This window comes from Artemia sp. Qi Xiang Cuo, chromosome 8 (assembly GCF_049724085.1).
Source record: "Artemia sp. Qi Xiang Cuo chromosome 8, ASM4972408v1, whole genome shotgun sequence".
Taxonomy (NCBI): domain Eukaryota; kingdom Metazoa; phylum Arthropoda; class Branchiopoda; order Anostraca; family Artemiidae; genus Artemia; species Artemia sp. Qi Xiang Cuo.
In genome coordinates this window covers 22205930-22229084 of record NC_142801.1, presented here as the reverse complement: position 1 = coordinate 22229084, position 23155 = coordinate 22205930, and the positions used below count along the sequence as shown (strand labels likewise).

Below are 23155 nucleotides of genomic sequence, written 5' to 3'. Positions count from 1 at the left end.
TGGCCCGAGAAGGCACGGCGTGGCACAACTGTACAAACTCGTGTTTCAAGGTTCACCCGATGTGGCTGCACATTCGGTGCTCCAAGGGGTGCACCAGGAGGTGGAGAGTGGAAATTCCCTTTATATAGGTAAAGAAAATCAAACATATTATATGTTAAGTAGCTCTTTACACCCTCCCAGGAAGTACCCATTTCCCTTAAGTCTTTCTTTACGACATCCCCCCACCCCAACCGAGGACAATCTGCTTTCCATTTAGCCCTTGAAGATTTGCCATAAAGGACAATCTTCAGCAATCTGTCATCCTTCATTCGCAGAACTAACCCAAGCCATCTCAACCTTTCTCTCATTATAGCTTTGTCATAGAAAGCGGGATTGAACCGCACTTTTCGTAGAGCCTATTGTTTGAAATACGATCAGTCAGCCTGTTACCTAGAACAATCCTTAGGCAATTTCTCTGGCAAGCATCTAGCAAATCTTCATCCGCTCTTCGGAGCGCTAATGCTTCAGAATCATATTTGACCACTTTCATCAATGTAGCTTCCAATCTTTTAATCTTGCTTTGCAGGCTTATCATTCTATTCTTCAGACTTTTTCATCTGTGAAAAAACACCCTGTGTCTTGGCTTTTCTACTTTTAACATTTTCACTTCTCCACCGTCTTTATTAATATTACCACCAAGGTAAGTGTAGCTGTGCACCTGATCAATCTTTTTGATACCAAACATCCATCACCTTTTCATCTTACTTACTCCTAGCCTTAGCGACTTAGTCTTCCCAATATTAATTTTCCAACCTATTCTAGCACCCTGAACTCGCAAAAACCTCTAAAAGTACATTCATTTTGCGCACACTCTCATCTAGGATGCTTAAATATTCAGCATTATCTAAGTCCAGGAAAGTTTTTCCTCCCCATTTGACTCCGTGTTCTCCCATTGCCTTTCTGACGAAGTCCGTCAAAATGATCCTTATAAAGGAGGATAGAACACAACCCTGTTTAACTCTAAATCTAATACGAAACCAGCTACTAACCTCATTTCCTACCTTAACTACAGCAGTGTTATTCTCGTACATAGCATTAATCACTTTAATATATTTGTATGGTATATCATACAAGGATAAGACCTTCACCAAAGCTCATCTATCCACAAAATCGAACGCTTGCTCATAATCTATAAAACTGAATACCAAAGGTGTTCGATAAGTCATGCACTTCTCAATCATTAACCTAAGAGTGAAAATTTGGTCGGCACACCCTCAACCCTTTCTAAAACCGCACTGTTCGTCTCTTTACACTTTGTCTACAGTATCTCTCAGTCTAAAAAGTATCATATTACTAAGAATTTTGCTACTTACAGAGACCAGGCTAATGCATCAATAATTACCACACTTACTCTTATGACCTTTCTTATACAATTGTTTAATTTGGGTTCTCCTAAAATCGCTAGGTACTTCCCCTTTTGCAAAAATTTTATTCATAATATTCAGTAATTTATTTCTAACCTCAGAGCCACCATATTTAATAAACTCATTTACCACAGTATCAGAAAGGCCTTATTATTTTTTAATCCTTTTAGTACTGTCGCTAATTCTATATCACAAAACAAATTTTCATTCGCATCCTAGATAGCACAGACTTCTTTATGTTCCTGTGTATATTTTCCTGCTACAGTAGCCTAGTTAAGCACATTTTCAGATTGTTCTGCCAAGGACTCTTTGACTTTTTCTTCACAATTTAGCATAGTCCTAGTCTAATCTTTACTTAAAACAGTTTTGAGCTAACTACCCCCTCCAAATTTATTAACATGCCTGTATAAAATTTTACTATTGTGCCGTCTAGCTTCATCTTCCGGATCCTCAGCAATTTTATCCATAGCCTCCAATTCACACCTTCTTAGTTCATATTTTAATGCTTTCTCCCCGTTCTTTAGATTCCTGTTGTTTTCATATGATCTATCACTCAGATAATTCTTGTACAAGCCCCTTCTCCTCTCTATTAATTATAAAACTTTTTCACTAATATTCCTAGCTGCGTTACATATTTACTTCCCTAAGACACCATAAGCAACTTCACAAATTGCTTTCCTTAAATGATTTCATCCATCTTTTACAGGGACAAATCTCCAGCATTTTTATTGGGGGGCAAGAGGGGTCCATATCTGGATAGTCAAAGGGCAAGGGATGTATAATGTTTTATTTTTCCAGAATATTGGGGGCAACTGCCCCCCCCCCCTTGCCACCCCAAAAAGACGCCCCTGATCTATTACATTGTCAGATTTTAAAATCTTCAATTTAGTATTCAACTGTACCTGGAAAGTTTCTCTCAAATTCCCATCCCGGAGTCTTCCAACATCACAACTTCCCGGGAAGTCATTACTCTTCCGAAATTTCAGCTTTAAACTAACCTTAGACACTACTAGATGGTGATCTTTACTTTTAACATCAATAACATAAAGATACTTCAGCTAAAAAGTATAACCTTCACATCTGTGCTCTTGATCTTTCTAAGGCACTTGATAGTGTTGTACATAGTCAGGCTTTTTACTCTTTTATAGTCATGGCATTAATCCTTCACTTATTTTTCTTCTTAAGTTTTGGTATAGTAATTTCCTATCTTCGAATTAAAACTAACGGTTCCCTTTCTTCTTTTATTGCTTCTGTTCGTCGGGGTGTACGGCAGGCTGAAGTAATATCTCCAAGTATTTTTAAATTCTTTATTTTTAGTTTTCTTGAGAGAGTTTCTTCTATTTATTTTGTTGGGTTAACACCTTGCTAATGCTGATGATATTATTCTGATTAGCGGGTCTAAATTCAGTTTATCACAGATGGTTCTATAAATTTTCTTATTCTTTTAGTAAAATCGATCTTTCGATTTATGTTGATAAATTTGAGTATCTTCTTTTCAATTTTCTAATCCCTCCTATACCTCTAAGTTCTAGAAATTTTTCCATCCCTCATGTAGATTCAATTCGGTGGTTGGGTATTGTACCACCCAAAATTATTAAAACTTTACTTTAGCGTGCGGCACGGGATGCTAGAAATAAGATCTAGATTGGTTACTCTAAAATTGAAACCAATCAAGGGAAATATAATCGCATTGCCCTCGGTAAGCTTTATTCTACTTTTTCAGATCATTCTGTTGTTTACCTTTTGGACTTTAGCCTAATTTTAGGAAAAAGAATATTGGTGATATTTGAGCGTCTTATTTCCGCTTCTGTACATTTCTTCTTTATCCTGTTTTCGGTATAGGAATCAAAAGATAGTAAATAAGTTCTACCTTCCGATTGTTATTTAGGAGAAGACGGGTTTTCACGAAAAGCTTCTGGAAACAGCGTATCGGCGTTTATGGCCTCAACACGGTGAGATCTGTTCGTTTTATTGATGTTATTATTTAATGTTATTGTTTATTTTCGTTTTTGTAAAACATTTTTTATTTTTTGTTTTCTAAAGCGTTTGCTCCACCATTTATATTTTGATGTAAGTGGGTTATAAATACATATTATTATACGGATATTTCATTATGTCCTAAAACGAGTAAAATTAAAATGAATACTAAAGTCCAACTCAAAACGATCAGAAAATACTCTACACAGAAGTTTGGCTCCTGTCCCCCTTCTCTCCTAACCATAAAGTTTCTAAAGTATATTTTGTCAGTAGTAAGCATGTACGCAATTCTAGGGGATATTTCAGGGGTGATATACTCCATATACACCATATACAGTGCAATATCACGGGTGATTGCATAATAAGCCTTACCACGGTCATTCATCTATTACTAGGACCGGTATATGCCTTAGCAGACAGGTTTCTGAGCCAATACCTATTTTCTGGACCAGTCAAAGATGTATAAGGAATTACACATATATATGTGTGCAATTTCCTGGGCTCATGCCTTACCATGGGTAGGTGTATATTTCACAACTATAAACCTTGTCAGAAACTTTTTCCTAGGTTCAATAGCCAAAACTTGAGATCCTCAAATTGCGTATTCTAAGGTTTATTGAGCCTTCTGTAAAAAAAAAAAAAAAAATGGCCGTTTCAGTCGTAGGGTTAGATAATCATGTTTTTTCGTATAAATAATGTTTTTACTAAAGATACAACCAAGCCGAGCATGTTTCTGAGTCAAAAATTGTCAAACACTAATAACCTCTAGCCTGAGGGTACCTTGCATCTTGTCCAGAATTGATAGCATATGGTGTTAGATATGAAAAAAGCTGTACCATTTGCCAAAAAATAACTCTATTTTGCATCGTTGGTAATTAAGGACTGGAATGCTACAGTCAGAATTGTTGCTTTTTCGTCCAGTGTCGTTTGCAATATTAGCGGTTTCTAATAATGTTAAAAAGTCGTATCATTGCAAAACTCAATTCGCAAAAAAAGCATAGCATTTGGATAACTCTGTAATGAATGATCTTAATTAGTGATTGAATAATAGGGGTGAGAATGATATTAATTGGTGATTGGATTGTATGAAGGTGGTAAACAAGGGCTAAACTGATTACTAGTTAAGATAAGCCCGAAGGGGTTGTTAACTCATAGGCAATTTATTATAAATTTGGAATAGCATCGTTTGCATCAATCTATGGAAAAAGTTAACGATGACAAGATGACCTTGCGACTTGACCTAGCCTTACTTCTCGGATGTGTTCTGTATAATACACAAGTACCATTTGAACAGTGTTGTCAATATAAAATATGCTCTAACTTTGTAGTACACTAAAAATATGATACTCATCAATCTATTGAAATGGTTAACGATGACAAGATGACCTTGTGACTTGACATAGCTTTAACTCTCAGATGTGTTCTGTATAGTACACAAGTACCATTTGAAAAGTGTTGTAAATATAAAATATGCTCTAACACTATAGTATACTAAAAAGTTGATACTAATAGAGATGTAGATGCCAAGAAAAGAATTTAATAAAGAAATTCAGAACAATCCTTAGAAATCCTTAGAAATCAAGTAGTGGGGTGATTATGAATATGAACCATCAAGAATAGTCAGCACCAATGACCCTAACCACCAAGGACTTCAAGCTCCAAAGGTCCCCTATCCCCAACCTCCAAGGGGCCCACTTCCCCATCTTTTTGGGGTCCCCCTCCCCCCATCTTTTTTTTCTTTTTTTTGTTTTTTTTTAAGTTTTTTTTTTATTATTATTTTTTTAACATGCTATTTTTTTACTTTTTCTTACATGTCTTAGAGTGACAAAACATACTTAAAACATATAAAAACCACATTTAATATTTTTACATTTCAAAATGAGAATGATATAGAAATTTTAGTCGTGAATTTTACTATTAGAAAAATAATGTTTGTAATAGCACTTTTTTTTACTGAATTTTTTTAGACGGAAATTATTCAACTTTTAGCATTATAGTACACTAAAAAGTTGATACTAATAATGATGTAAGTGCCAAGAAAGGAATTTTAATAAAGAAATTCAGAACAATCCATAGAAATCCTTAGAAATCAACTAGTGAGATGATTATAGGTTTGAAGCATCAAGGACCGCAACCATCAATGACCCTAACCGCCAAGGACCTCAACCTTCAAAGGCCCCTTATCCCCAACCTCCAAGGGGACCCCATCCCTCCAACTTTTTGGATCCCTCCCCCATTTCTTTTAATACTTTTTTTTGAAGTTTTTTTTTAATTTTTTTTATATTATTTTTTAAACATTTTTTTTTCAACTTTTTTTTATGTATCTTAAAATAACATGAAATATGCTTGGGGCTGTACCAATCATTCTCTCTGCTTGCTCATAAGCATGACGCGGCTTTCCCAGTGACACTCCATGCCCGGTTATCGACAATACCTACTTTACTGCATGTATTAAATCAGTAATTTTTCTATATTGGAAGGATTGACATCTGCATCATATTTTTGTTTAAAAATGGAAAAAGAATGACTCGAGGAAAGTGTTTACACATGATAAAGTCATTGTTGTCTTGAATGCTGACAAGGAGAAGTATTTGGACTATGAATCAAGTACAAGTGGCAGCATTATTTAAAATGTATGCCTGCGTTTTTATGACACTGAGAGCTTAGATTTCTTGGGAGTACCCATAAATTTCCATTATATAAATGGTGGATATGCAAGAGTATCATTACCAGAGATGATAGTGCTCAAAGAAAATGCCAACATAAAAATAATAGTTGATGAAGAGGGGTATCTTTTTGCTCATGGTTCTAGTAACACATTACCTACTGATACATCTTATTACCCTCGTTCTGGTATTAGTATTTAAATGAATGCAAACGAGAAAAGAAAAGCCAACTACTGCACTAATGTAATAAATCTTATCATGTCTACGTGCCAGAACTGTTACCTGTGTAAACACAATGTGAGAATAGACAGTGAAATTGCTTGCAAAATAAAAAGGGCATTGGCAAAGAATATATCAATGAATATAAAGATGAATTGATGGAAAATGAAGTACAAGTGAACGTTATTACTACTATTGATCATATAGTCAATGAACCCAATAGTACCAAAGATGAAATGCATATTGAACCTGTAGGTGACACCCCAGTAAAAATTGTGTATGACTCAAATGGATGAATGATTATTTGACTGGTTATAAAGTAAGAGAAGAACATAACTATAGTATCAAGAGAGAACATGATAAATTAACTTATGGAATGGATTCAAAATGTCCAAAGTTGTTTAATGATGTTAATAATCTATAATAATGTATGAAACATATTTTTCATATTAATATTCTACATGTCATTATTTCATTAAAAATATATTATACATTACTTTGATACATGATCTTTATTTTTAGCGAATGTTAGAACGTCAAATGTTCAGAATATCTATTGAAAAAGACAGAGATGTAAGAAAAGGAATTTTAAGAGATAAAGATACTACTAGCAGGCTCAAAGCGGATATGTTAGAAAATAAAATACTTTAACAGATCTTTTACCAAAGTCTGAGAAAGATGAGCTGAATATTTTCTCAAAATTCTCCATGGACAAGCAAAAACCCGTCCTGACACACAGGCAAAGAGAATTTTAGTTTTCAGACACAGGAACATCCGTGATTAAAATACATCTGTTTCTATTAATAATATTTGATGTTTTAATAAAGTTGGGTTTTAGCCTTCAGAAATAAGAACATCCACGTTTAAAATACATGTGATTTTATAAATAATATTTAATTTTTTAATAAATTTGGGTTATAGTTTTCGGAAATAGGAACATCCGCGTTAAAAATATATCCGATCTTATTAATAAAATTTGATTTTTAATGACGTTAGGTTTTAGGTTTTCAGGAATAAGAACATAAACATTTTAAATACATCTGATTTTATTAAAAATATTTAATGTTATAATATAGTTGGGTTTTAGTTTTCAGAAATAAGAACATCCACGTTTAAAATACGTCCGATTTTATTATTAATATTTGATTTTTTTTAATAAAGTTTCGGTTCTGGGTTTTGGAAAGAGGAACATCCACAATAAAAATACATCTGATAAAAAAAAGTTGGGTTATAGTTTTAAGAAATAAGGACATTCACATTAAAAACACATCTGATTTTATTAATAATATTTGATTTTTCAAAGAAGTTTAACTTTACTTCTCAGAAACAAAATTCAAGTCTCAAATGCATTTGTTGCTATTAATACTACTTAATTTTTTTTAAACCAAGTTGGGTTTTAGTTTTCAGAAATAAAAACATCCACGTTTAAAATACACCTGATTTTACTAATAATATTTGATTTTAAAAATAAAGTTGGGTTTCAGTTTTAAGAAATAAGAACATCCATGTCTAAAATACATCTGATTTTATTAATAATATTTGATTTTCTAATAAAGTTGGGTTTTAGTTTTTAGAAATAAGAACATCCACGTTAAAATACATCTGATTCTATTAATAATATTAAATTTTTTAATAAAGTTGGGTTATAGTTTTCGGAAATAAGAACATTCACGTTTGAAATATATCTGATTTTATGAATAATATTTCATTTATAATAAAGTGAGGTTTTAGTTTACAGAAATAAGAACATAAACGTTTTAAATACATCCGATTTTATTAATAATATTTGAAGACCCAACTTTATTAAGAAATCAACTGTTATTAATAAAATCATATTATTAATAAAATCAGATGTACTTTAAACATGGATGTTTTTATTTCTGAAAACTAAAACCCAACTTTATTTTAAAACATCAAATATTATTGATAAAATCAGAGGTATTTAAATGTGGCTGTTCTTATTTCTGAAAACTAAAACCCGACTTTATTAGTATTTCTTCAAACTAAGGCCCAACTTTATTAAAAAATCAACTGTTATTAATAAAATCATATTATTAATAAAATCAGATGTACTTTAAATATGGAGGTTTTTATTTCTGAAAACTAAAACCCAACTCTATTTGAAAAAAATCAAATATTATTGATAAAATCAGAGGTATTTAAATGTGGATGTTCCTATTACTGAAAACTAAAACCCAACTTTATTAAAAATCAAATATTATTAATAAAATCAGATGTATTTTAAACGTAGATGTTCATATTTCTGGAAACTAAAACCTTACTTTATTCAAAAATCAAATATTATTAATATAATCAGATGTATTTTAAACGTTGATGTTTTTATTTCCATAAAAAAATAAAACAACTTTATTAGAAAATCAAATATAATTAATAACATCAGATGTACTTTAAACGTGGATTTTTTTATTTCTTAAAGATAAAACCCAACTTTTTTAGAATATTAAATCAAATATTATGGATAAAATCAGAGGTATTTAAATGTGGATTTTCTTATTTATGAAAACTAAAACCCAACTTTATTAAAAAATCAAATATTATTAATAAAATCAGATGTATTTTAAATGTGGATGCTCTGACTTCCGAGAACTAGAACCCAACTTCATTGAAAAATCAAATGATATTAATAAAATCAAATGTTTTTTAAAAGTGGATGTTCTTATTTTGGAAAACTAAAATTCAACTTTATTTTTTTAATCAAATTTTATTAATAAAATCAAATGTATTTTAAACTTGGATGTTCCTATTTCTGAAAGTTAAAACACAACTCTATTAAAATATCAAATATAATTAAGAAAATAAGGAGTACTTAAAACGTGGATGTTCTTATTTGTGAAAACTATAACGCAACTATATTCAAAAATCAAATATTATTGATAAAATCACAGAAAATCAAATATTATTATTACAATCAGATGTATTTTAAACGCGGATGTTCTTATTTCTGAAAAATAAAACTCAACTTTTTTAAAAATCGAATATTGTTATACAATCAGATGTATTTTAAACGTGCATGTTCTTATTTCTAAAAACTAAAACCCAAAATTATTATAAAAAAATCAAATTGTATTAAAAAAATCAAATGTATTTTAAAAATGGATGTTCCTATTTCTGAAAACTAAAATCCAACTTTATTAAAAATCGAATATTGTTAATAAAATCAGATGTATTTTAAACGTGGAGGTTCTTATTTATGAAAACTAAAACCCAACTTTATTAAAAAATCAAATATTATTAATAGGAAAAGATGTATTTTTAACGTGGATGTTCTTATTTCTAAAAACTATAGCCAAACTTTAATAGAAAATCGAATATTATTAATAAAATCAGATGCATTTTAGACATGGATTTTCTTATTTACGAAAACTGAAACCCGACTTTTTTAAAAAATCTATTATTATTAATAGAATCAGATGTATTTTAGACGTGGATGTTCTCATTTCCGAAAATTTAAACCCATCTTTATTAAAAATTACAAATATTATTATTAAAATCAGGTGTATTTTAAACGTGAATGTTTTTATTTCTGAAAACTAAAACCCTTTTGTTTCTTTAAAGTGGTCAAACAACGTTCTTAGATATAGAAATTTCTAGCTTAGATTTTATAGATCCAGAGCATAGGCTTTTATTCTCATTAGAATCTAATTGTAGGGCTCTTTCTTGAATGAATTACGTTTTGTATGACTTCCCAGGAAAAGCCAGAGTGACAGAAAACACCAGGGTGAACTTGAGATTCGCTAGGCAACTTTATTTAAAAAATTAAATATCATTAATAGAATCAGATGTATTTTAAACTTGAATGTTCTTATTTCTGAGAACTAAAACCCAACTTCTTTGAAAAATCAAACATAATTAATAAAATCCAATGTGTTTTAAATGTGAATTTCCTTATTTCTTAAAACTATAACCCAACTTTTTTTTATCAGATGTATTTTTAACGTGGATGTTCCTATTTTCGAAAACCAGAACCGAAACTTTATTTTTTTTTTAAATCAAATATTAATAATAAAATCAGATGTATTTTATACGTGGATGTTCTTGTTCCTGAAAACTAAAACCCAACTTTATTAAATAATTAAACATTATTTATAAAATCAGATGTATTCAAAACGTTAATATTCTTATTTCAGGAAACTAAAACCTCAATTTATTAAAAATCAAATATTATTAATAAAATCATATATATTTTTAACGCGGATGTTTCTATTTCCAAAAACTATAGCCCACCTTTATTAAAAAATTAAATATTATTATTATAATCAGATGTATTTTAAAGGTGGGTGTTCTTATTTCTGAAGGCTAAAACCCAACTTTATTAAAAAATCAAATATTATTAATAGAAACATACGTACTTTAAACGTGGATGTTCCTGTTTCTAAAAACTTAAATTCTCTCTGCCTGTTTGTCAGGACGACTGTTTGCTTGTCTGTGGAGATTTCTTAGAAAAAATTCAGCTCATCTCTCTTCAGACTTTCGTAAAAGTTCTGTTAAAGTATCTCATTTTCTAACATATCCGCTATGAACCTGCTAGTAGTATCTTTATCTCTTAAAATTCCTTTTCTTACATCTCCGACTTTTTTTAATAGATATTCTAAACGTTTGACGTTCTAGCATACCCTAAAAATAAAGATCATGTAATAAAGTAGTATATAATATATTTTCAATGAAATAATAAAATGTAGAATATTAATATAAAAAATGTATTTCATACATTATTATGCATTATAAACATCATTGAACAACTTTGGACAATTAATTTATCATGTTCTCTCTTGATACTATAGTTATTCTCTTCTCTTAGTTCATAACCAGTAGAATAATCATTCATCCATTTTGAGTAATACACAATTTTTACTGGGGTGTCACCTACAGGTTCAATCTGCATTTCATCTTTGGTACTATTGGGTTCATTGACTATATGATAGTAATAACGTTCACTTGTGCTTCATTTTCCATCAATTTATCTTTATATTCATTAATAATATTGTATGTCAATGCCCTTTTTATTTTGCTAGCAATTTCACTGTCTATTCTCACATTGTGATTACACAGGTAACAGTTCTTGCACGGAGATATGATATGATTTATTACATTAGCGCAGTAGTTGGCTTATCTTTTCCCCTTTGCATTAATTTGAATACTAATACAAGAACAAGGGGAATAAGATGTATCAGTAGGTAATGTGTTACTAGAACCATGAGCAAGAAGATATCCCTCTTCATCGACTATTATTTTTTTGTTGGCATTCGCTTTGGGCACTATCCTCTGTGGTAATGATACTCTTGTATATCCACCATTTGTAAAATAAAAATTTTTGGGTACTCCAAAGAATTCTAAGTTCTTACTGTCATGAAAACGCACTCATACATATCCAATAGTGCTACCATTTGTACTTGATTCATAATTCCAATACTTTTTCTTGTCAGCATTCAGGACAGCGAAGACTTTAGCATGTGCACACGCTTTCATAGAATCATTTATTTTCACTTTTTAAACAAAAATGTTATGCAAATGGCAATCCTTCCAATGTAGAAAAATTACTGATTTAATACATGCAATAAAGTAGGTATTGTCGATAACCGGGCATGGAGTATCACTGGGAAAGCCGCGTCGTGTTGATGATCAAGCATAGATAATATTTGCTACAGCCCCAAGTATATTTCATATTATTTTAAGATACATAGAAAAAAGTTGAAAAAAAACTTGTTTAAACAAATAATATAAAAAAAAGTAAAAAAAAGAACTTCAATAAAATAAGTATTAAAAAAATGGGGTTATGCGTCCAAAAAGATGGAGGGAGGGGACCCCTTGGAGGTTGGGGATAGGGTCCCAAAGAGGTTGAGGTCCTTGGTGGTTAGGGTCATTGACGATTGCGATCCTTGTTGCTTCAAACCTATAATCATCTCACTAGTTGATTTCTAAGGATTTCTATGGATTGTTCTGAACTTCTTCACTAAAATTTCATAATAAAAATCTCTTTATTAAAAACTTCTTCTTTACTAACGCTTCTATATCATTCTCATTTTGAATTTGAAAAATATTAAATGTGGTTTTTATGTTTTAAGTATTTTTTGTCACTCTGAGATGTAAAAAAAAGTTGAAAAAATAGCATGTTAAAACAAATAATAGGCTAATAAAAAAAAACTAAAAAAAAACAAAAAAAATATAAAAAACGGGGGGGGGGGGGGGCCCCAAAAAGTTGGGGGTAGGAGGCCCCTTGGAGGTTGGCATAGGGGACCTTCGGAATTTGAGGTCTTTGTTGGCTAGGGTCATTGATGCTTACGATTCTTGATGGTTCATACTCATAATCATCTCACTATTTGATTTCCACGGATTTCTAAGGATTGTTCTGAATTTCTTTATTAAAATTATTTTCTTGGCATCTACATGTCTATTAGTATCATATTTTTAGCATACTATAATGTTAGAGCATATTTTATATTGACAACACTGTTCAAAAGATACTTCTGTATTATACAGAACACATCCGATAATTAAAGCTAGGTCAAGTCACAAGGTCATCTTGTCATCGGTAACCATTTCCATAGATGTATTAGTATCAACTTTTTAGTGTACTACAATGTTACAGTATATTTTATATTGACAACACTGTTCAAATGACACTTGTGTATTATACAGAACACATCCAAGAACTAAGGCTAGGTCAAGTCATAAGGTCATCTTGTCATCGTTAACCATTTCCATAGATTGATGCTAACGATGATATTCCAAATTTATAATAAATTGCCTATGAGTTAACACCCCCATCGGGCTTACCTTAACTGGTGATCAGTTTAACCCTTTTTTACCACCTTCATACAATCCAATCATCAATTAAGATAATTCTCACCCCCTATTATTCAATCACTAATTAAGATCATTCATTACAGAGTTATCCAAATGCTATACCTTTTTTCGCGAATTGAGTTAGTTTACGCAATGACAAAACTTTTTATCATTATTAGATACCACTAATAATGTACACGACACTAGACGAAAAAGCAAAAATTCTGACTTTAGTATTTCATTCCTTAATTAACAACGATGCAAAATAGAGTTATTTTTTGGCAAATGGTACAATTTTTTGATATTCAACACCATGTGCTATCAATTCTGGACAAGATGCAAGGTACCTTCAGGCTAGAGGTTTTTAGTGTTTGACAATTTTTAAATCAGAAACATGCTCGGCTTGGCTGTATCCTTAGTAAAAACATTCTGTATACGAAAAAACATGATTATCTAACCCTACGACTGAAACCACAATTTTTTTTACAGAAGGCTCAATAACCTTTCAATACGCAATTTGACGATCTCAAGTTTTGGCTATTGAACCTAGGAAAACGTTTCTGACAAGGTTTATAGTTGTGAAATATATACCTACCCATGGTAAGGTTTGAACCCCATGAAACTACACACATATTTTTGTGTAATTCCTTATACATCTTTTATAGGCCCAGAAAATAGGCATTGGCTCAGAAACCTGTCTGCTAAGTCTGAAACCTGTCTGTCCTAGTAATAAAGAAATGACCGTGGTAAGGCTTATTACGCATTCACCCATGATATTGCACTGTATATGGTGTATATGGAGTATATTACCCCTGAAATATCCCCTAGAATTACATACATGCTTACTGCTTGTGTCATTTGTGCTTTGCTAAAAATAAGAAATATTTTAAACTAAATTCTTATAATTATAACATTAAAAAAAATACCGTTACATGAAATCTTAAAATTTTAATTGCTCGTATTACCAGGAACTAATATCATTATAAATTAAAAGTTCAGTTTATTTCCACCAGTTATTTCCAATCGTCTTGATTATTATAGCTATTTTATTTTTTGTCCATGTTTTGAAAATTTGAGGCACACTGTTAAAAACACAATTAGTTTTCAATAAAACGGCAATAACACAATAGACTTAAGAAAGTTAAGAAAGTGTAAAAATTGATGTTCGTTTTAAGTTTAACTTGAGCATTAATTTTAATTTTTACTCGTTTTGGGATTGAATAATTCATATTTATCATTACCTGTTTCATATGCCTTTTTGGCACATTAATCAGGTAAATTTTTTCAGGCTCGTAGCGTTTGAGGTTTAACATTAAACATATTTAACTTTATATATTTAGGATCAGCGTTAAAAACTAATTTCTTTTGACGCATTAAGTGTTATAACAGTTTGGTTTTTTTAGTGTTTTTTACAATTGCCTTGACTTGCTGCTTACATACAGCTCGTTACAACGAACTGTTTGATTCACTGTATAAAGATAGGATAAGATAATATAATAAAGATAATCTATTATTTATATACTGTGGTTTGACTTTACAACGCATATTCTAAATGTGTTTTGGAATAAAGATAGAACATTCCAGAATCCCTTCTTTTCTTTATTTCTTTTCGTCTTAGTTTCCCTTTAGCTTCTCAATTTTACATATTGGGAAGATTCTCAGTGGGAAATAATGGGGAGGGAATTATCCGGAGGGAGAATTTTCGAAAGCGGAAGAATTTTCCCGGGAATTTTAATTGGGGGAGGGTTCTTCACGGGATAAATTTTTGGGAAAAATTTCCGGGGGGAATTCTGTGCGGGGGAATTTTTCAGAGGACATTTGCCGGGGGAGGGGGGCTATACCAGACCCCACATGTTAATAGGGGAGATTTGAAAATGTAAACAGGCGAAATAAGTTTGGCTGAAGTAGTAGCAAAGTTAATATAGCACATGGACGTCATTTGAGATGGACGGTAGGGGCCCTAGCGTCTTCCAAAGGTTTAAAAACACACAAGTTATCCGCTAAAACAGAGAGAGATTCCCTGGAAATAAATACAAATTGCTATTTTTGTTTGTTTTTTTTTGTAAAAGAAAATTGAAACAGGCGATCTCATAATATAGAAAAGAAAAAGGTAATATGGAAGGCTGTTAATTGTTTTACGAATGTTTTTCCTCTGAGAAACTATTCAAGGATACCTGTTGCATAGATTGTTTGTTTTGTAGCTAACCAAGAGCTAACTAGGTTGAGTGAGAAAGTGAAACTTCAGGCCACCTTCATTCAAAGAATTATCTTTATTGTAGCATGATAGAATTAGTCATTTCTCTTGGAATATCTAGGATCTAAAATTTTGGCGGATGGCAAAATGACTAAATGTAATCAATCATTTTTTAGAATAACTTTTTGGTAATGTGAAACTTTTAACTGGGAAACTCGTCTTTACCGATGAATAAATGGTAGGTTTACAGTAAACCTGATGATTCGATTCTGCCCTAGATTCTAAATATTTGATCAAATTACTGATTGTCTAACGCGTGTCTGACTCTAGTTCCAAAAACACACTTTTTAACCCCCTTGGGTCATTGAAGTGGGTCTTAACAGACTATTAGGAAGGCTAGAGGCACTCGAGATATTCGTAAAATGTGTTTTTTTTTCTTCCAGGAAAATTATGCCAGTTGCTACTGCTACGAAGCAGACTTGTAATCCAAAACGAAAAATAGGATTTTTGAAAATGCATAAATGTGCCAGCACAACAGTTCAAAATATATTTCTCAGGTTAGCTTCTGATTCTTTTGTATCTAAATATAATAGATTCTCACTGTCCCTTGTCTTCTAAACGCAGACAATTTGAGTCTTTTCTTGATGTCTTGATTTCCAAATGGACCCTAAATTAGAAGTGTTGCCTTTGTAAAATTACATTTTTCTATTGGACCTTTAACTTTTGCCTCGGCTTGTCTTCTGTCACTATGAAAGACTTATCGCCGAACCTTTTTTTTTTCAATTGTTCAAGTGGTGGGACAAAACTTCTTTTTCTTCCAACGATTTATCTATTCCAGGTTTTGATTTTCGAAGGTATAGAAGGCATTGATGACCACCTTTGTGTCTTTTAATTGTTCAGGTGGTGGGACGAAAACTTCTTCTTTTGCCTTGGCTTGTCTTTTTTCATTAGGAAAGACGTATTGCCGAACCTTTTGTTCCTTTTAATTATTCAGGTGGTGGGAAAAAACTTCTTTTCTTTCAACGATTTATTGATGCACGATTTATAGTAGGTATTGATGACCTTATCCATGTCAAAATCCAAAACCCAATCATCATCGCAATCATTTTCAATTGGTTTGGTTCGTTGCACCTCGGCTTATCATTCGTCATTATTAAATACGTATCGCCAAACCTTTGTTTGTTTTTAACAAAGGTACGGGAGACGTGGCAGGATTCTATGTATGGATTATCACTGTCGCTTGTCTTTTAAACATAGACAATTTGAGCGTTTTGTTGATGTCATGATGTCCAAATGAACCTTAAATTAGAAGTGGTGCCTTTGTATAATTACATTTTTTTATTGAACGATTAACTTTTGCCTCGGCTTGTCTTTTGTCATTATGAAAAGTAGGAATGGGCAGGAGGCGCGAGATATACAAGATTCAGCCAATCAGAGGGATACAATCTCGAGATATACAAGACCACCCCTCTTTTTAGGCCAATCAGAGATGTTTCTAAGCCTAATGGATACAGACGGGAGTTTACATCACTGCCAGATAAGAGCGAGTCTAACGGGACTGGATCATTGACACCTATTTCTAGGTCAATGGATTTACGTAAGGTTTCTCTTACATCACAATTCAGCCGTGGAATTTTGTTTATAATCACCAATGATGGAAATCTGACGGGGAATTCTAATGTATCATGACGGGAATTAAGACACTAAAAGGCTTCATTTCTTTGGTTTGAGAGATAAATTCTGGAATTATTTCGAAGCCTTTATAGTGTAACTAGGACAACTTAGATAAATTATTTGGGTGAAACAGATTGAGACATTTAGATAAATTATTTGGACGAAACAAATTGAGACATTTTAGGGGATTATTTTGGCGAAACAGATTGAGACGTTTTAAGGGATAAATTTAGAAGAAGTAGAAACGAAAAAGGTAGAGCATCTCAGGGAATACTAACTCTATTAAGAGATACATATTATTTTTTATTTGGGTGGTTCTCGATGGTGTTCTTTATAATACACAAGTAGCATTTGAAGTGTTGTAAGGTCCCCTACCCCAACCTCAAAGGCCACCCCCGATCTTTTTTAGCACCACCTCCCCCATTTTTTTATACTTTTTTTTGAAGTTTTTTATTTTTTAACATAGTTTTTTTCAACTTTTTTTACATCTCTTAGGATGACATGAAACATACTTAAAAACATAAATAATTCACATTTAATTGGAATAAGCAAACACCATCCCAGACACACAGGCAAAAAGAGTGAGAGAGACAAAAACACATGCGAATACGTAGATTCAGACACAAACACCGAGATGGGCATGCATTGGAATAAACAAACACCCACCCATACACACAGACAAAAAGAGTGAGGGGACACAAAAACACATACAAATACGCAGATTCAGACACACATACCGAGAAAGACATGCATTGGAAAGAGCAAACATCCGCCCAGGCACACAGGCAAAAGAAGTGAGAGAGACAAAAACAAATACAAATACGTAAATTCAGACACACAAACCGAGAAATACATGCATTGGAATAAGCAAACACCCACCCAGACACACAGGCAAAAAGAGTGAGAGAGACAAAAACGTATAAAAATACGTAGATTCAGACAAACAAACCCAAAAAGACATGCATTGGAATAAGTGAACACCCGCCAAGAAACACAGGCAAAAAGAGTAAGAGAGACAAAAACACATACAAATACGTAGGTTTCAGACACACAAACCGAAAAAGACATGCATTGAAATAAGCAAATACCCACCCAGACACACAGGCAAAAAGATTAAGAGAGACAAAAACACATAAAAATACGTAGATTCAGACACACAAACCGAGAAAGGCATGTACTGGAATAAGAAAACACCCAACCAGACACAAAGGCAAAAAGAGTGAGAGAGACAAAAACACATGCGAATACGTAGATTCAGACACACAAACCAAGAAAGACATGCATTGGAATAAGCAGACACCTGCCCAGAAACACAGGCAAAACAGTAAGAGAGACAAAAACACATACCAATACGTAGATTCAGACACAAAAACCAAGAAAGAACTGGCTTTGGAATAAGCAAATCCCCGCCCAGACACACAGGCAAAAAGAGTGAGAGAGACAAAAACACATACAAATACGTAGATTCAGACGAACAAACCGAGTCAGACATGCATTGGAATAAGCAAATACCCGCCCAGACACACAGGCAAAAAGAGTGAGAGAGACAAAAACACATACAGATACCTAGATTCAGACACACAAACCGAGAAAGACATGCAATGGAATAAGCAAACACCCGACCAAACACACAGACAAAAAGGGTGAGAGAGACAAAAACACATGCGAATATCTAGATTCAAACGCACAAACCAAAAAAGAAATACATTGGAATAAGCAAACGCCCGCCCAGACACACAGACAAAAAGAGTGAGAGAGACAAAAAAATATACAAATACGTAGATTAAGACAAACAAACCGAGAAAGACATGCATTGGACTTAGCAAACACCCGCCTAGACACACAGACAAAAAGAGTCAGAGAGAAAAAACACATGCAAATACGTAGATTTAGACACACAAACCGAGAAAAACATTGCATTGGAATAAGCAAACACCCGCCCAGACAAACAGGCAAAAAGAGTGAGAGAGCCAAAAACACATACAAATACATAGATTCATACACACAAACCAAGAAAAACATGCATTGGAATAAGCAAACACCCACCCAGACACTAAGGCAAAAAGATTGAGAGAGACCCAAACACATACAAATACGTAGATTCAGACACACAAACCGAGAAAGACATGCATTGGAATAAGCAAACACCCTCCGAGAAACGAAGACAAAAATAGTAAGAGAGACAAAAACAAATACAAATACGTAGATTCAGACACACGAACCTAGAAAGATATGCATTGGAATAAGCAAACACCCGCCCAGACACACAGGCAAAAGAGTGAGAGAGACAAAAACAAAAACAATTACATAGATTCAGACGCACAAACCGAGAAGAACATTGCATTGGAAAAAGCAAACACCCACCAAGACACACAGGAAAAAAGAGTGAGAGAGACAAAACACATACAAATACATAGATTCAGACACACAACCCGAGAAAGAAATGCATTAAAATAAGCAAACACCCACCCAGAGATACAGGCATAAAGAGTGAGAGAGACAAAAACACATACAAATACGTAGATTCAGACACACAAACCGAGTCAGACATGTATTGGAATAAGCAAATACCCGCCCAAAAACACAGGCAAAAAGAGTAAGAGAGACAAAAACACATACAAATACGTAGATTCAGACACACAAACCGAGTCAGACATGCATTGGAATAAGCAAATACCCGCCCAGACACACAGGCAAAAAGAGTTAGAGAGACAAAAACACATACAAGTACGTAGATTCAGATACACAAACCGAGAAAGACATGCATCTGAATAAGCAAACACCTACCCAGACACACAGACAAAAAGAGTGAGAGAGACAAAAACACATACAAATACGTAGATTAAGACACACAAACCGAGAAAGACATGCATTGGAATTAGCAAACACCTGCCTAGACACACAGACAAAAAGAGTCAGAGAGAAAAAACACTTGCAAATACGTAGATTCAGACACACAAACTGAGAAAAACATTGCATTGAAATAAGCAAACACCCGCCCAGACACACAGGCAAAAAGAGTGAGAGAGCCAAATACACATACAACTACATAGATTCCTAAACACAAACCCAGAAAGACATGCATTGGAATAAGCAAACACCCACCCAGACACTAAGGCAAAAAGATTGAGAGAGACCCAAACACATACAAATACGTAGATTCAGACACACAAACCGAGAAAGACATGCATTGGAATAAGAAAACACCCTCCGAGAAACAAAGACAAAAATAGTAAGAGAGACAAAAACACATACAAATACGTAGATTCAGACACACAAACCGAGAAAGACATGCATTGGAATAAGCAAACCCTCTCCGAGAAACAAAGACAAAAATAGTAAGAGAGACCAAAACACATACAAATACGTAGATTCAGACAAACAAACCGAGAAAGACATGCATTGGAATAAGCAAATACCCGCCCAGACCCACAGGCAAAAAGAGTCAGAGAGAAAAAAAAACATGCAAATACGTAGATTCAGACACACAAACCGAGAAAAACATTGCATTGGAATAAGCAAACACCCGCCCAGACACACAGGCAAAAAGTGTAAGGGAGCCAAAAACATATACAAATACATAGATTCAGACACACAAACCGAGAAAGACATGCATTGGAATAAGCAAACACCCACCCAGACACAAAGACAAAAATAGTAAGAGAGACAAAAACACATACAAATACGTAGATTCAGACACAAAATCGAAAAAGACATTGCATTGGAATAAGCACACACCCGCCCAGACACACAGGCAAAAGAGTGAGATAGACAAAAACACATATAGATACATAGATTCAGACACACAAACCGAGAAGAACATTGCATTGGAATAAGCAAACACCCACCCAGACACACAGAAAAAAAGACTGAGAGAGACAAAAACACATACAAATACATAGATTTTGACACACAAACCGAGAAAGACATGCATTGAAATATGCAAACACCCGCTCAGACACACAGGCAAAAAGAGTGAGAGAGACACAAACACATGGAAATACGTAGATTCAGACACATAAACCGAGTAAAGACATGCATTGGCATAAGCAAAGACCCTCCCAGACACAAAGACAAAAAGGGTGAGAGAGACAAAAACACTTCCAAATACATAGATTCTGAGACACAAACCGAGAAAGACAAACATTGGAATAAGCAAACACCCGCACAGACACACAGACAAAAAGAGTGAGAGAGACAAAAATATATACAAATACGTAAATTCAGTCACATAAACTGAGACAGACATGCATTGGAATAAGCAAACACCAGCCCAGACACAAAGGCAAAAAGAGAAAGAGAGACCAAAACACATATAAACACATAGGTTCATACGCACAGACCGAAAAAGACATGAATTGAAGTAAGCAAATACCCGCCCAGACAAAAAATCAAACAGAGTGATGTAGATAAAAAAACAAACAAATTCGAAGATTCAGACACACAAACCGAGACAGACATGTATTGGAATAAGTAAACATCCACCCAGACACACAAGCAAAAAGAGTGAGAGAGAAGAAAACACATACGAATACGTAGACTCAGAAACACAAACCGAGAAAGACATGTATTGGAATAAGAAAACACCCCCCCAGACACACGGGCCAAAAGAGTGAGAGAGACAGAAAAAAATAAAAAGACGTAGATTCAGACACACAAACTGAGAGAGACATGCATTGAAGTTAGCAAACACCCGTCCATACACAAAGGGAAAAACAATAAGAGAGACAAAGACACATACAAATCCGCAGATTCAGACAAAAAAACCGAGAAAGACATGCAGTGGAATAAGCAAACACCTACCCAGACACACCGGCAAAAAGAGTGAGAGAGACAAAAATACATACAAATACGTAGATTTAGACACACTAACCGAGAAAGACATGTATTGGAATAAGCAAACATCCGCCCAGACACACAGGCAAAAAGAGTGAGAGAGACAAAACACTACACAGACAAAAAGAGTGAGAGAGACAAAAACACATGCGATTACGTAGATTCAGACACACAAACCGAGAAAGGCATGCATTGGAATAAGCAAACACCCGCCCAGAAACACAGGCAAAAACAGTAAGAGAGACAAAAACACATACAAATACGTAGATTCAGACACATAAACCGAGAAAGACATGCATTGGAATAAGCAAACACCCGCCCAGACACACAGGCAATAAGAGTGAGAGAGACAAAAACACATACAAATACGTAGATTCAGAAAACACAAACTTAAAAAGACATGCATGAGAATAAGCAAACACACGCCCAAAAACACAGGCAAAAAGAGAAAGAGAGAAAAAAAAAACATACAAATACGTAGATTCAGACACACGAACCAAGTCAGACATGCATTGGAATAAGCAAATACCCACCCAGACACACAGGCAAAAAGAGTAAGAGAGACAAAAACACATACAAATACGTAGATTCAGACACACAAACCGAGAAATACATGCATTGGAATTAGCAAACACCCACCCAGACACACAGACAAAAAGAGTCAGAGAGAAAAAAAATATGCAAATACGTAGATTCAGACACACAAACCGAGAGAAACATTGCATTGGAATAAGCAAACACCCGCCCAGATACAAAGACAAAAATAGTAAGAGAGACAAAAACACATAAACAAACGTAGATTCAGACACAAAACCCGAGAAGGACATGCATTGGAATAAGCACACAACCGCCCAGACACACAGGCAAAAGAGTGAGAGAGACAAAAACACATAGCGATACATAGATTCAGACACACAAACCGAGAATAACATTGCATTGGAATAAGCAAACACCCACCCAGACACACAGGAAAAAAGAGTGAGAGAGACAAAAACACATACAAATACTTAGATTTTGACACACAAACCGAGAAAGACATGCATTTTAATAAGCAAACACCCGCCCAGACACACAGGCAAAAAGAGTGAGAGAGACACAAACACATGCAAATACGTAGATTCAGACACATAAACCGAGTAAAGACATGCATTGGCATAAGCAAACACCCTCCCAGACACACAGACAAAAAGGGTGAGAGAGACAAAAATATATACAAATACGTAAATTCAGTCACATAAACCGAGAAAGACATATATTGGAATAAGCAAACACCCGCCCAGACACACAGGAAAAAAGACTAAGATAGGCACCCACTCATATAACTCCGTGGGGTCAGACGCAAAAACCGAAAAAGACATGAATTTGACTAATAAAATATCCGC

The 23155-nt window shown here is 33.6% G+C and overlaps 1 protein-coding gene across 3 annotated transcripts in view; it reads left to right on the top strand.

The window, feature by feature from the left end:
- The window catches only part of LOC148949246 (galactosylceramide sulfotransferase-like), a 197877-nt gene that overhangs the window by 513 nt on the left and 174209 nt on the right, over positions 1-23155 (top strand). For 2 of the 3 annotated variants that reach the window (XM_089092889.1, XM_089092891.1), the window contains exon 2: positions 15707-15820. In XM_089092889.1, coding sequence (XP_088949015.1) covers positions 15707-15820 — 114 coding nt within the window. Of the gene's footprint in view, positions 1-3291; positions 3356-15706; positions 15821-23155 lie in introns of all 3 variants that reach the window. The other variant, XM_089092890.1, reaches the window with a different exon arrangement.